General features: G+C 40.3%; 1 protein-coding gene across 4 annotated transcripts in view; it reads right to left on the bottom strand.

Annotated features, from left to right (window-relative positions):
* CENPI (centromere protein I) overlaps nt 1–15,651 on the bottom strand; it is a 69,731-nt gene extending 54,080 nt beyond the window's left edge. For 2 of the 4 annotated variants that reach the window (XM_058536338.1, XM_058536341.1), the window contains exons 1-3: nt 15,235–15,334; nt 13,577–13,812; nt 12,805–12,942 (exon numbers count right to left, since the gene is read on the bottom strand). In XM_058536338.1, coding sequence (XP_058392321.1) covers nt 12,805–12,942; nt 13,577–13,799 — 361 coding nt within the window. In that variant the 5' untranslated portion in view covers nt 13,800–13,812; nt 15,235–15,334. Of the gene's footprint in view, nt 1–12,804; nt 12,943–13,576; nt 13,813–15,234; nt 15,559–15,592 lie in introns of those variants that run through there. The other 2 variants (XM_058536340.1, XM_058536339.1) reach the window with 2 other exon arrangements.
* Nucleotides 15,652–16,385: the final 734 nt, after the last annotated feature.

Here is a 16,385-nt window from a genome sequence, read left to right as displayed (position 1 = left end):
AAAACTCAAAACCTGAATCATATACTTCAAAAGGGTGAATTTTATGGCACGTGAATTATACCTCAAAAAAAGGTCTTTTACTCACAGAAAAATTTCAAGGATTATTTTTTTATTTTGTTATCATTTTTATTTATTTATTTATTTTTTGTGAGGAAGATCAGCCCTGAGCTAACATCCATGCTAATCCTCCTCTTTTTGCTGAGGAAGACCGGCTCTGAGCTAACATCTATTGCCAATCCTCCTCCTTTTTTTCCCCCAAAGCCCCAGTAGATAGTTGTATGTCATAGTTGCACATCCTTCTATGCGGGACGCAGCCTCAGCATGGCCAGAAAAGCGGTGCGTCGGTGCGCGCCCAGGATCCAAACCCGGGCCGCCAGCAGCAGAGCACGCGCACTTAACCGCTAAGCCACGGGGCCGGCCCTGTTATCATTTTTAAATGGCACAACAGATTCTGATTTATCTAAAGCTACTAACAGACATTTTTCATGAGCTGCTACATTTAACAATAAATAAATATATTTGTATTCTCCATCCCCCCCAAAAATGTGGAGAGGATAGTAGAATGGAACAGTTATGCTTGGAATTAGCTGGCAGTAATATCATTCTGTACTGGTCCAATCTTTCCATCACACTCTCTGGCTTCCATGGTATTCTCCCATCTGGTAAAAGAACTGAAGTTGCAAATAGCTCTACATACATCTTATATCAACTTCTGCTTATTAAGCCTTCAAGAATTAAACGTATATCTCATGAATTTCTTTTTTATATTTAAACATCGTTTTATTTGCATCATAGTGTGGTGATCACAACTGTTCACTGAAAAAACACTGTTCTCAACTTCTCATGCAAGTAGAATTCTCAAAAACATCTTGGATACACGACTTGAACCCGTTTTATTTACATGTGTGACAGTGTGGTGATCACATCCATCCACTATAACACTGTTCTCAACTTCTCTGGCAAGTACCAGTCTTAGAAACATCTTATACATGTCTAAACACTGTTTTATATGCATTATAGTATGGTGATCACATCCATTCACTGAAATAACAATGTTCTTAACTTCGCCTGCAAGTAGCATTCTCAGAAACTTTTTTTTTACACTTTTTTAATATTTATTTATTTATTTATCGTTTTCCCCAAAGCCCCAGTAGATAGTTGTTATGTCATAGTTGCACGTCCTTCTAGTTGCTGTATGTGGGATGCGGCCTCAGAATGGCCGGAGAAGCGGTGCGTCCGTGCGCGCCCGGGATCCAAACCCGGGCCACCAGCAGCGGAGCGCACGCACTTAACCGCTAAGCCACCCGGCCGGCCCTCAGAAACTTCTTATATATCTTTTTTCAAGAGGTTGAAGACGTCTCTTCATTTTTTAAAAATAAAAATTGTATATGTTTAAGATGTACAACATGATGATATATCTAAACAGTGAAATGATTACTACAGTCAAGCTAATTAACAGATTATCTCCTCACACAGTTACCATTTTTTTGTGTGGTCAAAGCACCTGAAATCTACTCTCTCAGCAAATTTCCAGTATTCAATACAGTATTATTAACTATAGTCATCATGCTGTACATTAGATCTCTAGAATTATTCATTGTACATAACTGCAACAATGTATCTCATCAATTTCTACCCCCATCATTCTGTGGAGAAGAAAGAAAGTAGTGACGACAGTAATGAATCACAAGAATAAAAATCTCTGCTTTCTACCCTTGTAGTTTCTTGTTTGTATTTATTTCTCTTTCCTCCCCCACTCCCATCCCCTAACCCTTCTAAAATTTAAAATAGTCTGACCACTAACACTTTACACATATACCAAATTCAAAGGGGGAATTCAATACAGACTCTATTCTTACTTTCCAGTGAATTTTTTTTTTAATTTTATTTTTTTTCGAGGAAGGTCAGCCCTGAGCTAACATCCATGCCAATCCTCCTCTTTTTGCTGAGGAAGACCGGCTCTGAGCTAACATCTATTGCCAATCCTCCTCCTTTTTTTCCCCAAAGCCCCAGCAAATAGTTGTATGTCATAGTTGCACATCCTTCTAGTTGCTCTATGTGGGATGCCGCCTCAGCATGGCCGGAGAAGCGGTGTGTTGGTGCGTGCCCGGGACCCGAACCCAGGCCGCCAGTAGCAGAGCACGTGCACTTAATCGCTAAGCCACGGGGCCAGCCCCTCCAGTGAATTTTAATTAATTTTTAAAAGAGTCCCTTTGCCCCTAATTAGGATGACATTTCTAGCACACCTGCCCCTGAATATGCATTTCCACTTAGCAAAAGAGCTACACGTAAAGATCTAGTAGTGATGGGGGCTATCACAGAAACAACCAAAAGGGAGAAAAGAAATTTAGGAGGCTACATTTGACATCACCAAATTCCAGCTTAGCCGAAAAATGAAGTTAGACTAGAAAGCTAGAGATTATTTTAACAATTGTACATACAAGTTTCCAAGTCTGAGGCATGCATTTTGAAAGAGGCATGCATTTGCCACAAGACCTGGCAAACATCATGAAAACCTTCTAACCATTAATTTCTGAGATACCAAAAAAGAAAAGAGAAATTCCAAAATAGGAAACACCTGTACATTCTATACATGTTTTTTTTTAATAATTTTATTTATTTATTTTTCCCCCAAAGCCCCAGTAGATAGTTGTATGTCATAGCTGCACATCCTTCTAGTTGCTGTACGTGGGACGTGGCCTCAGCATGGCCAGAGAAGCGGTGTGTCGGGGCGCGCCCGGGATCCGAACCCCAGGCCGCCAGTAGCGGAGCGTGGGCACTTAACCGCTAAGCCACGGGGCCGGTCCATCTATACATGTTTTAAGGGAAGAAGGGAGAGAGAGAATTGTTCTCGATAGACACTGATCAGTTAAACACAGTTTCCTGGAAAGATATTAGAACCAAACAATCTGAAACCACTTACAAGAAGAAAAGCCAATTTTATTAGGTCAAATTTAACTTTCTAGAAAAACACAGAGAACTAATCAGGTAAAAGTATAGAACTAAAATATCCGGGAGTCATATACTGAATTTGGCTAGTAACATATTGTTGCTTTAAAACACACACACCTGCAAACATGATACTAGTGTATACATAAAGGAACCCAACATGCAAGGGCCAGGAAATAGTATATAAAGCATCCAGTTTTGATAGTTGTCTTAATTTAAAAAAAAAAAAAACCCAGAAGTAGAAAATCCGGTAGCAGTGTGGTACACTATAAACAAGGGGAGTTAGGAGACTGAGTTCCCCGGTTCTAGTTCTGACATTAAGCAAGTCTCTTTAATTACTCTGGCCTCAGTTTCTTCACTTTTAAAATTAGGATGTTCAGGGTTTAAATACCTTCCAAGTCTGAATTTGGATGAGAGTAGGTTAAAAAGTTCTTCTCAAGTAAAAAGAATACTGACTAGACATTATTTCTTTATAAAAACCTCTCCCCCTCCCCATTCCAAATGTTAAGGTCATGGACACTGGAATGGAGACAGTATCAAAAGGGACTTGTCATAGATAACTGAACCTAAAAGCGATATAGTAGACAAGTTCTCTCTTAAGGCGCCTTCCAGCAACATTATTTAAACTATGATCTACGCTTCTGAAGAGAAATACTAAAAATGGCTCCCATGTATTTGGTGACAAGAGTCTACACATTTTATTTGTAAAGATATGTGATAATCAACCATTTTCAGCATATGCACATAGAAACTTTTGGCTCATAAGATGGTTTAAAAACAAGAAAGACCCATTTTATAATCTTACCTGATTGGTTTTATGAAGAGAATAGTAAAAATGAAGACCTGCAACTGATTCCAATGAACAATCCAATTCAAAGTCTGAAAGGCAAAACTAATAGCAAACTGGGAGGGAAGTTCAAGATGGCAGCGTAGGAAGTTCCTGAACTCACCTCCTCCCACAGACACAACAAATATACAGCTACATATGGAACAAATCTCTCTGAGAAGAACCTGAGAACTAGCTGAACACCTCCTCCACAACAAAGGATGAAAGGGCCCAGAGACAGGTAAGAGAGGCAGAGAGGCACTCTCACCAAAAACCCCACCACCTAGCCCAGTGACCCACAGTAAGGAGGGATCTCAAAAAGAAACAAACAGAGCTTCTCTGTGAGGAGGAAGGGGCTTATATGCTACACCAGGCACCCTAACCCTTGGGTGCTGTATCAAACAGACAAAACTCCAGAATGTCTGGCTTTGAAAATCAATGGGACTTATATTCAGGAGAAACATAGGGCTGTAGACAATGAATATCTCTCTCTTAAAGGACTCGGGTGCAGGGCCGGCCCTGTGGCTTAGCAGTTAAGTGCGTGCGCTCTGCTACTGGTGGCCCGGGTTTGGATCCCAGGCGCACACCGAAGCACCGCTTCTCCCGCCATGCTAAGGCCGCGTCCCACATACAGCAACTAGAAGGATGTGCAACTATGACATACAACTACCTGCTGGGGCTTTGGGGAAAAAAAAAAAAGGAGGAGGATTGGCAATAGATGTTAGCTCAGAGCCGGTCTTCTTCAGCAAAAAAAGAGGAGGATTAGCACAGATGTTAGCTCAGGGCTGATCTTCCTCACAAAAGAAAAAAAAAAAAAAAGGACTTGGGTGCAGACCCAATCACTCTGGGACCCAGTGCAAAAAGCAGCAGTTTGAAAAGAGCCTAGACCATATGTGAAGGAGATTCACTTGCTAATCTTAAAGTGTCTGCCAGATGGGCAGAAGTCTGCTGGGACTCTCTCCAGCGATGGAATGCTGGCGGACACCATTTTTATGGGCTCCCTTGACCTTTCTGGTGCCGGTGCTGGCAGGCACCATTTTTGCACTCACTCAAACCTGCTAACAGCAGCAAGTGAGTAGCCCTGCCCCCACCCCCAGTCCTGCACTGCTCATGCATGGCATCAACATATGCGGCAGGCAACCAGCCCTGCACCCCCAGCCCTGAGCTGCTCCCACGTGACACCAACAGTCATGGTGGGCGAGCAACCCTGCCCCCACATGCTGCTGGCGTGATCCCACTAGAGCCAACAGGCACACACAGCCCACACAGGGGATGTCCCTTGAGCACCTAGCTCTGGTGGTCAGGGGGGATTGTGCTTCCGGGCCTCATGTGACATCTCCTATACAAGGCTGCTCCTTCAAGACTGGAAAAGATAGTTGATTTGCCTAATACATAGAAAATAACACAGAGAGTCAGGCAAAATGAGGAGACAGAGAAATATGTTCTAAACAAAAAAAGAAGACAAAACATCAGAAAAAGATATGAATGAAACAGAGGAAAGCAATCAACCTGATAAAGAGTTCAAAGTAATGCTCATAAAGATGCTTACCAAACTCAAGAGAAGAATGGATGAACACAGTGAGATCTTCAACAAAGAAATAGAAACTATAAGAAAGTTCCACCTACAACTAGGATATACAATGATGTACTGCGGCTTTGGGGAGAAAAAAAGAAAAAAGAAGAAGATTGGCAACAGATGTTAGCTCAGGGCCAGTCTTCCTCAAAAAAAAAAGAAAGTTCCAAACAGAAGTTACAGAGCTGAAGAATACAATAAACTGAACTGAATAATACACTAGAGGCGTTCAACAGTAGACTGGATGAAGCTGAAGATCAGATCAGTGAGCTGGAAGACAAGGCAACAGAACTCACACAGACAGAGCAGCAAAAAGAAAAAAGAATTTTAAAACATGAAGACAACTTAAGGGACCTTTGGGATAACATCAAACAGAATAACATTCACATTATAGGGGTCCCAGAAAGAAAAGATAGAGAAAAAGGGCCAGAAAACTTATTTGAAGAAATAATGGCTGAAAACAACCCTAATCTAGAGAAGGAAACAGACATACAGGTCCAGAAAGCCAAGAGCCTTCCAAATAAGATGAATCCAATGAGATCCACACCAAGACACTTTATATGGTCATGAGTAGCTTAACGATGCGGATATAGTCTGAGAAATGCATCATTAGGCAATTTTGTCATTTTGTGAACTTTCTAGAGTGCACGTACACAAACCTAAATGATATAGCCTACTACACACCTAGGCTATATGGTATTAATCTTATGGGACCACGACTATATATGCAGTCCATCATTGACCAAAATGTCGTTATGCGGCGCATAACTATAATCAAAATGGTAAAAGTTAAAGATAAAGAGAGAATCTTAAAAGCAGCAAAAGAAAAACAACTTATTATGTACAAGGGAAAGTCCATAGGGCTATCAGCAGATTTTTCAGCAGAAATTTTGCAAGCCAGAAGAGAGTGGCACAACATATTCAAAGTGCTGAAAGGAAAAAACTGCGAACAAAGAATTCTCTACCTGGCAAAGCTATCATTCACAGCTGAAGGAGAGATTAAGAGTTTTCCAGACAAGCAAAAGCTAAAAGAGTTCATCACCACTAAACCAGCCTTACAAGAAACGTTTAAGGAAATTCTCTAAACTGAAAAGAAATGGCACTAAACAATAACAAGAAAACGTACAAAAGTAAAAAAAAATCTCACTGGAAAAGGTAAATAAATAGTAAAGGTAGTGGATCAATCACTTATAAAGCAAGTATGAAAGTTAAAAGACAAAAGTAGTAAAATTAAATAAAACTACAATAATTAGTTAAGGGATGCATAAAATAAAAACATGTAAAATGTGACATCAAAAATATAAAACATGGGGGGGATGTAAAGTTATGGAATGTGGTCTAATTTAAGTTGCTATCAACTTAAAACAGACTGTTATAGGGCCGGTCCCGTGGCTTAGCGGTTAAGTGCACGTGCTGCACTACTGGTGCCGGGTTCAGATCCCGGGCGCGCACTGACGCACTGCTTCTCCGGCCATGCTGAGGCCATGTCCCACATACAGCAACTAGAAGGATGGGCAACGATGACATACAACTATCTACTGGGGCTTTGGGGAGAAAAAGGGAAAAAAAGGAGAAGGATGGGCAATAGATGTTAGCTCAGAGCCGGTCTTCCTCAGCAAAAAGAGGAGGATTGGCACGGATGTCAGCTCAGGGCTGATCTTCCTCACACACAAAAAAAGAGAAAACAATCCCATTTACAATTGCATCAAGGAGAATACAATACCTAGGAATAAATTTAACCAAGGAGGTGAAAGACCTGTACACTGAAAACTATGAGACACTGAAGAAAGAAATTGAAGACAAAATAAACAGAAAGATATTCTGTGCTCCTGGATTGGAAGAACTAATATTATTAAAATGTCCATACTACCCAAAGCAATCTACAGTTTCAGTGCAATCCCTATCAAAATTCCAAGGGCATTTTTCACAGAACTAGAACAAATAATTCTAAAATTTTTATGGAACCACAAAAGATTCCGAATAGTCAAAGCAATCTTAAGAAGAACAAAGCTGGAGGTGTCACATTCTCTGATTTCAAACTATACTACAAAGCTATAGTAATCAAACAGTATGATATTGGCATAATAACAGACACACAGATTAATGGAATAGAACTGAGAGTCCAAAACTAAACCCACACAAATATGGATAATTAATTTTTGACGAAGGAGTCAAGAACATACAATAGAGAAAGGACAATCTCTTCCATAAATGGTGCTGGAAAAAAAAAAAATATATATATATATACAATGTAACAAACCAATGTTACTGCAATAAAAAAATTAATTAAAAATTTAAAAATAATAATAATAAATAAACAAATGGTGTTGGGAAAACTGGACAGCCACATGCAAAAGAATGAAATTTGACCACTATTTTACACCATACACAAAAATTAACTCAAAATGGATTAAATGGATTGAATGTAAGACCTGAAACCATAAAACACCTAGGAGAAAACATAGGCAGTAAGCTCCTTGACTTTGGTCTTGGCGTTATTTTCTTGGATCTGACTCCAAAGGCAAGATAAACAAAAGCAAAAATAAACAAATGGGACTACATCAAACTAAAAAGCTTCTGCACAGTGAAGGAAACCATCATTAAAACAAAAAGGCCCCGCTTACATCAATGGATAGATCATCCAGACAAAAAGTCGATAAAGAAATAGTAGACTTAAATGAAAAACTGGACGAGATGGACTAGTAGACATATACAGAGCACTCCATCCAAAAACAGCTGACTACACATTCTTCTCAAGCGTGCATGGAACATTCTCTAGGATAGACCATATGTTGGGAAACAAAGCAAGCCTCAATAAATTTAAGAAGATTGAAATCATAACAAGCATCTTTTCACATCATAATGCTATGAAACTGGAAATGAACCATGAAAAAAAAACTGGGAAAGTGACAAAAATGTGGAGATTAAACAACATGCTACTGAACAACCAATGGATCATTGAGGAAATTAAAGGAGAAATCAAAAACTATCTGGAAACCAACGAAAATGATAATATGCCATATCAAACCATATGGGATGCAGCAAAAGCGGTCCAGAGAGGGAAACTCATAGCAGTACAAGCGCACCTTAACAAACAAGAAAAAGCCCAAATAGGCAACCTTAATTTACACCTAACAGAACCAGAAAAAGAAGAACAAAGCCCAAAGTCAGCAGAAGGACAGAAATAATAAAAATCAGAGCAGAAATAAATGAAATTGAGACCAAAAAAACAGTAGAAAGGACTAATGAAACAAAGAGTTGGTTCTTTGAGAAGATAAACAACATCGACAAACCCTTAGCCAGGCTTACTAAGAAAAAAAGAGAAAAGGCTCAAGTAAATAAAATTAGAAATGAAAGAGGAGAAATTACAATGGATACCACGGAAATACAGAGGATTATAAGAGAATAGTATGAGATATTATATGGCAACAAATTGGACAATCTAGAAGAAATGGGTAAATTCTTAGACTCATACAACCTCCCAAAACTGAACCAAGAAGAAATGGAGAATCTGAATAGACCAATAACAAGTAAAGAGATTGAAATAGTAATCAAAAACCTCCCAAAAAATAAAAGTCCAGGACCAGATGGCTTCTCCAGTGAATTTTACCAAACATTCAAAGAAGATCTAATACCCATCCTTCTCAAACTATTCCAAAAAACAGAGGAAGATGGAACACTTCCTAAATCATTCTACGAGACCAACATCACCCTGATACCAAAGCCAGACAAAGACAATACAAAGAAAGAAAATTACAGGCCAATATCGCTGATGAACATTGATGCAAAACTCCTCAACAAAATATTGGCAAACCGAATACAACAATACGTTAAAAAGATCACACACCATGATCAAGCGGGATTTATACCAGGGACGCAGGGATGGTTCAACATCCGCAAATCAATCAACGTGATATATCACGTCAACAAAACAAAGAAGAAAAACCACATGATCATCTCAATAGACGCAGAGAAGGCATTTGACAAGATACAACATCCATTTATGATAAAAACTCTCAACAAAATGGGAATAGAAGGAAAGTACCTCAACATAATAAAGGCTATTTATGACAAACCCACAGCCAACATCATACTCAACGGGTAAAGACTGAAAGCCATTCCTCTGAGAACAGGAACGAGGCAGGGCTGCCCACTCTCGCCACTCCTGTTCAACACAGCACTGGAGGTTTTGGCCAGAGCAATTAGGCAAGAAAAAGGAATAAAAGGAATCCAAATAGGTAACGAAGAAGTGAAACTCTCACTATTTGCAGATGACATGATTGTATATATAGAAAACCCTAAAGAATCTGTTGGAAAACTATTAGAAACAATCAACAACTACAGCAAAGTTGCAGGGTACAAAATCAATCTACAAAAATCAGTTGCATTTCTGTATGCTAATAATGAACTAACAGAAAGAGAGCTCAAAAAGATAATACCATTTACAATTGCATCAAAAAGAATAAAATACCTAGGAATAAATCTTACCAAGGAGGTGAAGGACCTATACAATGAGAACTACAAGACATTATTGAAAGAAATCCATGATGACATAAAGAAATGGAAAGATATCCCATGCACGTGGATTGGAAGAATAAACATAGTTAAAATGTCTATATTACCTAAAGCAATCTACAGATTCAATGCAATCCCAATCAGAATCCCAATGACATTCTTCACAGAAATAGAAAAAAGAATACTAAAATTTATATGGGGCAACAAAAGACCCCGAATAGCTAAAGAAATCCTAAGAAAAAAGAACAAAGCAGGAGGCATCACAATCCCTGACTTCAAAACATACTACAAAGCAATAATAATCAAAACAGCATGGTACTGGTACAAAAACAGACACACAGATCAATGGAACAGAATTGAAAGCCCAGAAATAAAACCACACATATACGGACAGCTAATTTTCGACAAAGGTGCTAAGAACATACAATGAAGAAAGGAAAGTCTCTTCAATAAATGGTGCTGGGAAAACTGGACAGCCACATGCAAAAGAATGAAAGTGGACCATCTGCTATCGCCCTTCACAAAAATCAACTCAAAATGGATCAAAGACCTGAAAGTGAGACCTGAAACTATAAAACTCATAGAAGAAAATATAGGCAACACACTATTTGACATTGGTTATAAAGGAATCTTCTCGGATGACATGCCTACCCAGGCTAGGGCAACTAAAGAAAAAATAAACAAGTGGGACTTTATCAGATTAAAGAGCTTCTATAAGACAAACGAAACCAGAATCAAGATGAACAGACAACCTACCAGCTGGGAGAGAATATCTGCAAAACATACATCTGACAAGGGGTTGATCTCCATAATATATAAAGAACTCACACAACTGAACAACAAAAAAACAAACAACCCGATCAAAAAATGGGCAGAGGAAATGAACAGACACTTCTCCAAAGAAGATATACAGATGGCCAATAGGTACATGAAAAGATGTTCAACATCACTAATCATCAGGGAAATGCAAATCAAAACAACACTAAGATACCACCTCAAGCCCGTTAGAATGGCTATAATCACCAAGACAAAAAACAACAAGTGATGGAGAGGATGTGGAGAAACAGGAACCCTCATACACAGCTGGTGGGAATGCAAACTGGTGCAGCCTCTATGGAAAACGGTATGGAGATTCCTCAAAGAATTAAAAATAGAGATACCCTATGACCCAGCCATCCCATTACTGGGAATCTATCCAACGAACCTGAAATCAACAATCCAAAGAGGCTTATGCACCCCTATGTTCATTGCAGCATTATTCACCATAGCCGAGAAGTGGAAGCAACTAAGTGTCCCTCGACTGACAATTGGATTAAGAAAATGTGGTATATGTATACAATGGAATACTACTCAGCCATAAAAAAAGACAAAATCGTCCCATTTGCAACAACGTGGATGGGCCTGGAACGTATTATGTTAAGTGAAATAAGCCAGAAAGAGAAAGACAAACACTGTATGATCTCACTCATATATGGAATATAAACCAACACATGGACAGAGAAAACTGTACTGTGGTTACCAGGGGCAGTGGGGATGGGGGGTGGGTACAAGGGGTGAAGGGAGTCATATTTATGGTGATGGACAAACAAAAATGCACAACCCAAAATTTCACAATGTTAAAAACCATTAAAACATCAATAAAAAACAAACAAACAAAAAACAAAAAGGCAACCTACTAAATAGGAGAAGATATTTGCAAATCATATTATCTGACAAGGGGTTAATATCTAAAATATATAAAGAACTCATACAACTCAACAACAGAAAAACAAACAACCCGATTAAAAAATGGGCAAGAGGACCTGAATAGACATTTTTCCAAAGAAAACATACAGATGGCCATCAGGCACATGAAAAGATGTTCAACATCACTAACTAGGGAAATGCAAAACAAAACCACAAATAAGATATCACCACACACCTGTTAGAATGCCTATTATCAAAAAGACAGGAAATAATAGTTGGAAAGGATATGGAAAAAAAGGAACCCTCGTACACTGGTGGCAGGAATGGAAACTGGTGCAGCCACTATGAAAAACAGTATGGAGATTTTTCAGAAATTAAAAATAGAACTACCAGGGGCCAGCCCGGTGGCATAGTAGTTAAGTTTGCATGCTCTGCTTTGGTGGCCCGGGGTTCGCAGGTTCGGATCCCAGGTGCGGACCAACGTACCACTTATCACACCATGCTGTGGCAGGCATTCCACATATAAAGTAGAGGAAGATGGGCACAGATGTCAGCCCAGGGCCAATCTTCTTCAGCAAAAAGAGGATTGGCAACAGATGCCAGCTCAAGGCTAATCTTCCTCACCAAAAAAAAAAAAAAATAGAACTACCATATGATCCAGCATTCCACTTCTGGGTATTTATCTGAAAAATACAAAAACACTAATCCAAAAAGATATATGCATCCCTATGTTCATTGCAGCATTATTTACAACAGCCAAGATATGGAAACAATGTAAGTATCCATCGATGGACGGATGGATAAAAAAGAGGTGGTATATATACACAATAAAACATTAGCCATAAAAAAGAATGAAATCTTGCCATTTGTGAGAACATGGATGGACCTTGAGAGTAGCATGCCAAGTGAAATAAGTCAGATAGAGAAAGCCAAATACTCTATGATTTCACTCATACGTGAAATCTAAAAAAACAAAACAAACAAAACAATAACAAACTCATAGATACAGTGAACAGACTGGTGGTTATCAGAGGGCAAGGAGGTTGGGGGGTGGGCGAAATGGGCGAAGGGGGTCACTTGAAACTGTATAGTGATTGATGGTAACTAGATTTTTGGTGGTGATCACTTTGTAGCATATACAGATGTCAAATTATTATGCTGTACATCTGAAACTTACATCATGTTATATACCAATTTTACCTAAATAAAAAATACCTAACAGCAAACTGATGACAAATGTAAGCCCTTGACATACCAAATTTGCCACTGAGCGCCACATTTAAAAGAATGTCAATTCCTTCTGGAGCTAACCCATTCTTCCAAGCCACATTTTCCACAGTTTTCAAGTGTTTTTCCAAGGTTTTATCTTTACTCCGTGAAGTTTTAGTGGGACCTGGAAAAAGGAACAATATTAAATAGGTGGGACCTTTAAAATTCTTTCAGTCCTCAGCCTCAACAATTACAATTTAGGATACTTTAAAGGAATAGTTTTATGTAAAACATGTCTCCCTAAAAACCCTTCAAAGCCTTTAAAACTTGAGAATATTTAATACCAATAGCACCTTCAGTGAGGAACACTGAATCATGCCCTGGTTTCTCTGCTCTAAACTAACTAAACGCTCTGAACTTCGACTATAAGTTGTTTCAATACTAGGGCAATGGTCCCCAAACTTTGCTGCACATTGGAATCACCTAGGGAATCTTTAAATAATCCCGATGCCCAGGCTGCATCACATACCAATAAAATCAGAATGTCTAAGAGTGGATGCCAGGCATCAGTATTTTTTAAAGATTCTCAGATAATCCCAACATGCAACAGTTCGGAAACCACTCTGCCAGCAACATGCTTTGTTGTTGTATCCCTAGTACTTAGCATACTGATACGTAGTAAGTGTTCAACAAATGTCTATTAAATAAACAAAACCATGAATGAGCAAAAATATGCTTTCCTTTACAAATCCTTAAGAAAAAAGTCTAGAACATTTTTAAAGAAATTGGATTTTCATAAGGAAAACAATCTGTCTTACCTTTCTCGAAGTATCTTACTGCTATTTGCAGAGCATCTTCTGCTTTATCATCAGCATGTTCATAATATTCCACTGGGTTGTTTTGTCCATGTTTTGAGACGCTCTTTGAGTCGTTTAGGTCCTCTTTCACTCTCCAGGCTGAGAGATTAGTCTGATAACTATTACTACCTTGTGAACTCTTCTTTTGTGCCCGAGAGTTCTTAACTCTCTTTTGGGATGACATTACTGCACATATTCTATACAGAAACAAGTTTCAAGTTACCATTAATCAGCCAAACAAACAGTCCCTTTTTACTCCACAAAGACAGGAACCATATCTGCCTATATTTCCAACATTTAGTACAGAGTACCTAGCATACAACAAGTACACAATAAAAGAAACTGACAACAATCCAGGAAACAAAACTTACAGGTTAACTTTCTCAGAAAGCCCTTGACCTCAACAGGAATAGAGAGAAACAACTCTCCAAGGTAACATTCACCAGCTGAACTGGCCTTCTTGTGGGACAAAAACATAAGGGTACAGGTAACACAGCAAGTTCTCTTTAAATGGCTATATCACATAAGCGAGTCCAAAAGTAATCCATCTCATAAAATCAATCTTCCTTTCTCTACTCACTCCTACTTTTCTCCACCCCTCTCTGATTTTGCTTTTAATCTTTCATGCTCCCTACTTTGTCAGTGCTAAGTTAAAACTGCATAGTTCAAAAGTCAAACTGGTGGCCAAACTAAGGATTCTCAGAACAGAAACATTCCCCATTAATTCACTTCTTCAATAAATAATTACTGAACATCATCTCTATGCCAAGCATAGTTCTAGTTACCAGAGATAAAATAATAAAACAGTCAAGGTCTGTGCTCTAAGGAAACTTATGGGGGTGCGGTGGGCAGGAGTGTGAGACTCAAAAAATAAGTAAATAATTAGTAGTGAACATCTAACAGTGATGTGACAGAAATGGGGCTGGGAGTGAGAAGCTACTAAGGAATAAGTGTGCAGAGAAAGCCTCTCTGAAGCGACCTTTAAGCTGAGATTTGAATGCCAAGAAGGAACCAGCCATGTGAAGATCTGATGGAAGAATACTTCATGGAGAGGGAAGAGCAAGACATGCTAAGACCTTAAAAGCAAGAGCTTCCTGTGTTAGAGAAACAGCAACACTACTGGGGGGGCGGGGGGCGTGTAGAAGCATGAAAGGGCTAGAGGGCAGTGAGTGGGAGATGACGTCAGAAAGGCAGCCAGGGACTACCATTTTGGGACTTGTAGGTCAGAGTAAGGAGTTTGGGTTTTAAGTGTCATGGGCAACTATGGGGGAAGGGAGGGGTGAGAGAGGGGAGTGATACTATCTGATTTATGTGTTAAGACCATTTTAGCTGCAGCATGCAGAATAGAATGTTAGCGGTCAAGGAGTGGAAACAGACCAATTAAAAGGGTCTTGCAGAAGTCCAGAAGAGAGATGACTGTAGTTGGAGCTAGGTCTAAGGTATAGCGCTGGAAGAGGTAGAAAATATTCGTATTTGTGATATGTTTTGGAGGTAGACTGGGCAAAGGCCACGATAACAGAACTGGATGTAGGGAAAAGGAAAGAGAGGAACCCAGAATGACTTCAAAGTTTTTGGCTTCAAACGGGAAAAACTAAGAGAATAGTCGGAATGACACTTACTCAATCCCACCTCCCCAGAACAGATGAGGCCAGAGCTGGAGAGCAATATGTATGTCTAACCCAGTGGGAGGTTCCGGGTTCCGAGCTGTTTCCCAGGGTCCTAAGAAAGAAGGGCGGGAGTGCAGCTTCTGACCTCAGCCGGTTGAACTGTTCCATCGCTTCCCAAGAACCCCCCTTTCACAGCCTGCCCCAGCAGGGAGCGAACTTGGCCACTGCGACTGACTCACTGAGCAGATTCCTGGGCTGGGGGAAAACTCGACCCCAACCACACTTTGCAGGATAGTCCTGCTCAGAAGTCAGGAGATTCCCTTCGCTCTCGGGGGGCCCCCATTTCGCGCAGTGTTTAAAAGTACCTCACCTAATACACTCAGCGGTCCTAAAGCCTCCAGCGTCCGAACACCGCCTCCCGGATTCAAAAGAGCGGGCCCCACCCCGCGCATGCGCTTCCGCGGAGACCCAGGCGGCGACTAGGCGGAGCGGCATACTCTGCTGAAGCCTGATTGGTTGGGCTACAGCTCAACGGCGCGAGGTGGCGCGCGCGCGCCGACGCTGACGCAGACCCAATGCCAGAGAGCCGCTTGCCCCACCCTCCCCGGCCCGGGGACGCGCGGCAAGTGGGCCGTTGCTGCTGGAGCCAGCTGATTGGCTGGCGTTCCCACAGTGCTAATAATGTTCGCGTTCGTCATTTTGCTTGAAACGGGACAATTAATGTCTCGATTCTGAATTTAACAAGATCAATTATAGCGATCATTTAGCTCAGATTGACCCCACATGTGGGACTTTGTAGGAAAATATGAAACTGCAAACTTCGCAATAAAGGCTGCTTCTCCCGTGCTGGGCAAGGGACTTAGGTTACAAGGTCTGTGACCTCTGAAGCTGTCGCTTTCCCCAAGTAAAGCTAGGGGGTGGGAGGAAAGCATGGCTGCCTGGATCTGCCCTCCTTTTACCGAGGATGGTCACGCGCACCTTCCAGGATGTGCTAGAAACGTGTCCTGAGCCAGATGTGGCACCTTGCACGTAGCCGGCCAGTCAACATGTAAAGATTCCTAATTCTGAGGAATCGATGGACCTTAAAGAAACTGGCTAAAACAGCAACAAGGGCTTTGTCTGAGACTGAGCTTGGTTCCTAGTTTAATCTCTTAGTAGACTAG

Source organism: Diceros bicornis, chromosome X (genome assembly GCF_020826845.1).
Source record: "Diceros bicornis minor isolate mBicDic1 chromosome X, mDicBic1.mat.cur, whole genome shotgun sequence".
In the NCBI taxonomy this organism is placed as follows: Eukaryota; Metazoa; Chordata; class Mammalia; order Perissodactyla; family Rhinocerotidae; genus Diceros; species Diceros bicornis.
This window is presented reverse-complemented; position numbering and strand designations above follow the sequence as displayed.